Source organism: Cervus canadensis, chromosome 8 (assembly GCF_019320065.1).
Source record: "Cervus canadensis isolate Bull #8, Minnesota chromosome 8, ASM1932006v1, whole genome shotgun sequence".
NCBI lineage: Eukaryota > Metazoa > Chordata > Mammalia > Artiodactyla > Cervidae > Cervus > Cervus canadensis.
In genome coordinates this window covers 55916317-55922316 of record NC_057393.1, presented here as the reverse complement: position 1 = coordinate 55922316, position 6000 = coordinate 55916317, and the positions used below count along the sequence as shown (strand labels likewise).

Below are 6000 nucleotides of genomic sequence, written 5' to 3'. Positions count from 1 at the left end.
AGGGAATGTTGGGAGCCTGGAGCTGGAAGAGAAATCTTCCCTAAGAATGTGAGGAGGGGGCTTCCCGTGAGGGGCTTCGATTTTCGGGGACCCGATGAATTTTAGTGAGTTTGGCTGAAGAGACACCAGATAAGGTCTTGTTGCAGCGAGGCTTTGAAACAACGCCACCCCCAAGCCTCTTCGCCCTTCGAAGTGAGCCACAGAGTGATGGGTTAAGGCACACTGCTAGGGGAACTTCCAGTCCTCTAGGTCAGGGGGTGGCCACTGGTGCTCGCAGACCAGCCTCCTGTTTGGTAAGTACACTTACAGACACACAGCCATGTCCCTTCGTGGATGTGCTGTGTTCAGCTTATTTCCTGCTACACTGGCAGATCCTGTGTCCTGGAAAGCCTACAATATTTACACGCCCCTTTATAGAAAAAGTTTGCCAACCCTTGGTCTGTGTGATTGGTGCCCCTGGTGTTGTTGGTGCACAGCCCACGTGGTGACAGAGGTGTAGACGGCCCTCTTCTAGGGCCTGTCCTTTCTCCCAGCCTCAGAGGTGCCCCAGTGACCAGTTTTCCTGCTATGCATCTCTGTTGCTGGTTCTGGATAGAGCTGAGGTTAGTTCAGGAGTAAAAGGAAGAAGGGATGAAACTGCTGTCCTGAGCTGAGAGCTTCCCTCGGCCCTTCAGCTGTCAGAGAAGCCTCGTCTGGCCTGCCTCGCCAAGCTGCTTCTGGGAGCTGAAATGAGAGAAGCAGAGTCCAGGCTCTGTGGGGGCATCGCAGGGTCCCCTCTGCATGAAGTAGGTGTCTGGAGGTCCAGTGGTTCAGGGAGCCGAACTGGGCTCCGCTTTGGTCCCTTCGTCCAGCTTCCACCCTTTCATTCAAGACACACAGAGCCAGGGTCTTGGCAGAGGGGAGCTGGCCTCACTGTGTTGCCTGGCACCACTGTGGGGGGACCAGGGGTTAGATGGGAAAAAAGACAACATAGGTTGTTGCGAGAAAGAGTAGTCTGTTATCCTCATTCTCCCACTTTTCTGTTGTTAAATGCCCTGTTACAGAACAGTGACGAGAGCAGATGGTAGCTCTTGGTGGGGGTGATTTTTTTAAATTTATTTTTTAATTGAAGGATAATTGCTTTACAGAATTGTGTTGGTTTCTGCCAAACATCAACATGAATCAGCCATTGGTATAGTTTGTCCCTTCCCTCTTGAACCTCCCTCTGGTGGGGGTGATTTTGTGGATTGGGTGGTTCATAGCAACAAAAACTTGGTAACAATGTCCCTCCTGATTTTTCCTGCAAAACTTTTTTGGTCCATAAAATCTAGTCACCTGAGAGCCCTGGTCCTGGGGCTCCTTCACAGACATAGGAGGTGTCCTGAAGGAAATGTGTTCTGAAGGAAGCGTAGGAACTTTCTGGGCAAAGAAGAGAGAAAAGTACCTTTTCTCCAAAGGGAACGGGGGCAGCTTTTGCCTAGATGGGATCACAAAGATTACGGCTTTTTTTGTGTGGGGAGGGGTTTGGGCTGTGAGCTGTTTGGGAGGGGTTTGGGAGAGGATATGAGCTGTTTGGGGTGATTGGAACATAGCATGTTTGAGAATTGTTTTAAGCAAACTCCTTTATTTTTATAACAACCAGTTCTTAATTCATTCAACAAGAATTTATCTGGGTACCTACTGTATGCAAGAGATGGGACTAAGCATAAATGGAACAGAAAATCATCTTCCCATTTCTCAGCAAGAACATCCATCATTTGTGTTGCTCTTCTGGGCTGCCTACCATGAAGCGCTGAGCTGGGTGAAAGGGCTGGAAGGGGCACAGTCCTGTTCTGTGTAGGAAAGGTCCCTGCAGTCTTAACATACTCTGATCAAAGTATGGCACTTGCTAAAGACTGAGGAACAAACAGGAAAATGCTCCAAAGCTGAGCTACTTTGTGGACCAATCTGGGGAGTGTTTGGTTTGAAGCCAGGAGCCTGGGTCCCACAGGCCACTTCCCAGGAATCCGAAGGCCCACCCCTTGGCGGCCCCAGGAGCCCGCCCAACCCGGCAGGCTGCAGTCTGGGAGCGGAGCCCAGCCTCGAGCAGCTGGGCGTCCTGCAATGAGACGGGCTCAGGTGGCTACTCAGATGGCCACGCTATTGGGAATCCGGTCTGGGGACAAGTAGTAATAAGGCAGCTTCTTATTCTTGTTGCGCTCGGCGATCACGCTGACGATGGAGTCGAGGTTCTTACGGAACCGGGCCATGGCCTCCTTTACCGGCTTCTCGATGAAATGCTCCTCTGGGTACATGCCCAGGAACAGCTGAGACCCAGACAGACAGAGACAGGTTAACCTGTGATGAGGCGATGTAAACCGACAGGACTCGTCCTGTCCCCAGAGCTCAGCCTCTGGGAGTCAATTCCTGTGCTCATCACCGCTCCCCGCATCTCCGCCCCCTGCCACCTGCTGAGAGCACCCGAGTATGCTCTTGGACTGGGGCCTCACAGATCAATGCCCTGCTGCAGGGAGGCTATAAGGACCGGTAATGGCTCAGGCAGATGTGGATGGAGGCTGGCGTGGTCCTGGCTGTGGTGGGCATGTGGCCCAGTCCCCAGGTGCACTCCCGCCTGGTGTCGGGGCCACAGGGGCACAGGGCCAGTCTGGCCTTCTCTCCAGCCCAGGTCAGCCACAGCCAGGCTCTGCTGGGGTGGTGTGCCCATTTGCATGCTCACAAATGTCTGCAAATTGGAACTAGGTGTATCTTTTAGAAACAAGATCCGAGAATGTTAAAATTGGAAAGTTTCATAGCCAGGGCTGGGCAGGATGGGAGAAGTGTTCTGCACTGTTGATGGGAGGTTGGATTCAGTTTGTGGAGGGCCATTCAGTCTCAGCATTCTTTGACCAAGAAATTCCTCTACAAGGAATGTACTGGTTCTGTTGAACACATGTGCTGAGACCTATATGTGAAGATGTTAGGGACCAAGACAAAGGTCCCAAAGCAACACACTGCCAACAAATGCCAGTGGGTCTGGGGCCAGTTCCACCGACCAGTCATTCTTAGCAGCACTGAGGTAACACCAGGGGGTGGTGTCTGAGAGCCGGCTTTGGGGCTTTGGAATTAGGTTCAACAGGTTGTATGAGTATGGGAATGTCTCAAAAGATACCCAGGAAACTCAGCTCTCACGTCTGGGGTACCAGGGAGGAATTCACATGGAAGAGCTTTACCAACAGAGGGGACGGGTGGGGTGTGCCCTTGTGGGGAGCATCACGGTGGAGCAGTGACCCCTGCTCTCCTGCCCCATCCCACTCTGAGCCCCATCCCTGAGGACCTCACAGGTCCCTCCAGCCTTGCAAGTCAGGATTCCTGGCCGGCAGGGGTACAGCCTGAGCCCTGAATCACAAAACCCTGGGACTGAGGAAGGGGTTAAACTTGGTCTCACCTCATTGTCCTGGAACTGGCTCAGTGCCCACACTGCGCCCAGATGCCAGCAGGAGCGGCCGCGGTCAGGCAGCGTGTCCACGATCTGCTCGATGGTGACCACACCCTTGGCTGTCGGAGGCGGGGCTCGCATGGTCGGGGGGGCGTTGGGGATCCAGGAGCACCAGTCATACTGCAGGGACAGCCACCGACCCAGCTGGGTGCCCCTGCAGTGCAGCCCTCACCCACCTCTGCCTCCGGTGCCACCTCCCCGAGCCCCTTCCTCCAGCTCCAGCGGGGCTAGGGAAGCCCCCTCCCTCACACTGGCATCCAGTGCTTAGCACAGAACCGAACTCCACTGGCCACCGGGAACAGCAGACTCCTGGCCCCTCCACCCCTCTGTCCCCGCTCCTGTTGAGGAAGTAGGGTGGCCCACCCAGGGCCCTCAGAGGCAGCCGAGCTGGCCCTGGCCATCTTCCGCCCAGAGGGCTTGCCCTGTCCTTGCCCACCTGGCCGAAGTTCACCGCCGCATGCTGGGCTGAGGCCGTGAAGATCACCACGGTCAGGTACTCACACAGCTTCTCCTTGGTCTTGATGCACTTGGGGAAGCCTAAGGGAGAGCCCTGGGCTGGCTGAGGCCCCAACCCCAGGGAAGGCCACCCGACCAGCAGACACCCACTCCCACGCATACAGGTCCCGGGTGCCCACACACCAGTGTTGGGAGGGCCCGGGCATGAGCAAGATGCACTGGAAGAACACGGCTGCTTGGCCCAGTGTTCCTGTTGCTTCTGCCCTGGCTCTTGGAAAGCCCCTGAGATATCCCGGTGGGGTACACTGAAGGGCAGGGGGCCCCTGGGAGCCGTGGGCTCAGCCCCAGGTGCGAAGATGGAGGCCAACGGCCAGCATCACCTAAAGCAATTCAGTGGTACGGGGAGAGAGAGAGGGCCGCGGGTGGAGAGCGGTCCCCACCTGAGGCCTTCTTGCCCCGCATGCCATACATATAAACGTCCTTCACAAAGTCCTGTAGCTCCTGGTCCTCCTCCACCACCTGGTCGGTCTCATAGTAGATGTCCACCACCTCAGCCGTGAACCTGGCCCAGGGGGAGAGGCCCAGCCAAGAGTGGGTGACCAGCCAGGGTCTGCAGAACTGGCCCCTTGGCCCTATCCGTGACCCCGTCACTTCTTGATGTCTGGATTCAGGTCACCCTCTCCCCGACCCCTGTCCAACCTGCCATAGCCCCGTTCCCCCATCACTGCCCTGAAAATGAGCCAAGCCTCCCGGCCCACTGAGTCAGCGGGCCAGCACCCCCAGTCATGACCGTCAGAGCCCCGCCCACTCCTCCTGCAGGCCCTCAGCTCCCGCTGCCCAGAGCTGACCCCCCCAGCCCTGTAGCTCACGTCTTGATGGCCTCCCACACCAGGAGCCCGTCGTCCCGGTAGAAGTAGTAGGGAATGTCTTCCGTGTTGTCCATGCCCCTGGCCTTGATGGCCTCAGGGAAGCACAGGGAAGTGTAGGTCAGGTCCTGCATGGCCCTCTGCACCATCTGCACATGCCCACCGCCCCCGGTGGCATTGGCCTTGAGCAGGAGGGGAGGAAGTGCTGTGAGCCAAGGCCGGTTCCTCCAGGGCCAGAGCTCAGCATGAGAAACTGTGAAAGGGCAGGGAGATGCCCAGGCCCACCAGAGCAAGCCCATGTCCAGTGAGGTGGAGTGGGAGGGACGTTTAACTCAGAGCATGCCCAGGGCAGCCCCAGGAGGAGGTTATGGGGAGGAGCCTCGTCCTGATCCAAATATGAGGGGCTGAGATGCAGGAGGGAGGGGTGAGCTCCCCACCCAAGTGGTGCAGTTGAGGACAGCAGGCAGTGTGGAATCCAGGCCAGAGCAACCCCTGGACCAGACCTGCCCTTGTTCTGAGCACAGGTTCTGAGCTTATTCTGAGCTGCCTGGAGCTGCTCATTGCTCTCAGAGACCTGATCTTTGAGCATAAGACAGGGGCATACACTGGACCCCAGGACACACACCACTCTGCTGAGGGCCTCTTGTGTGCCTAGTGAGGGCTGCTGGTCATCATCCCAGCTGCAGAGATGCTGGTACACGTGCTTGCAGGCAGGCACACACATGGCTGAGTGCTCAGGGCATAGAATCTTCCAAGGAGAACTTGGGGGACACTGGTCCACGGTTGGTGTTTGACCCAAGCAGAACCAACAGAGTTGCTCCCTGGTACTTTCTATTTGTATGGAAGATGATGTCACTGTGTGGGAATGTAAGCCTGGAGCTCACTGTGATGTCCCCCTCCCACTGGGGGAAGCCTGTCTGCAGAGCCCGTCTCGGAGAGTGAGGCCCACACAGTTTAAAGAGAGAGAGTGCCAGCCAGTGGGCTTGTACCCTGGGGACACTGAGTCCCGGGCCGTGTATGAGGCATCCTAGAGGGCAGGGGTCGCCTGGGGGGCTTTGGGCCCCTCACCAGGTGTTGAGGTGGAGGCCATGGGCCAGCGTTGCCCAAGGGAACATGGAGCGAGGAGCTGAAGCGCCCGAACGTGTCCAGGTGTGTGAGATGACACGGTCCCATTCCAGCTGTAGCTGGCCTGAGATGAGTTTTGTCATTTTCCACCCAAATGGT

At 56.8% G+C, this 6000-nt stretch overlaps 1 protein-coding gene across 1 annotated transcript in view; it reads right to left on the bottom strand.

Moving 5' to 3' along the window:
- Nucleotides 1–1583: 1583 nt before the first annotated feature.
- The window catches only part of ALOX5 (arachidonate 5-lipoxygenase), a 41651-nt gene continuing 37234 nt past the window's right edge, over nucleotides 1584–6000 (bottom strand). The window contains exons 10-14 of the mRNA XM_043476289.1: nucleotides 4780–4958; nucleotides 4351–4472; nucleotides 3891–3991; nucleotides 3404–3574; nucleotides 1584–2285 (exon numbers count right to left, since the gene is read on the bottom strand). Coding sequence (XP_043332224.1) covers nucleotides 2106–2285; nucleotides 3404–3574; nucleotides 3891–3991; nucleotides 4351–4472; nucleotides 4780–4958 — 753 coding nt within the window. The 3' untranslated portion in view covers nucleotides 1584–2105. The remainder of the gene's footprint in view (nucleotides 2286–3403; nucleotides 3575–3890; nucleotides 3992–4350; nucleotides 4473–4779; nucleotides 4959–6000) is intronic.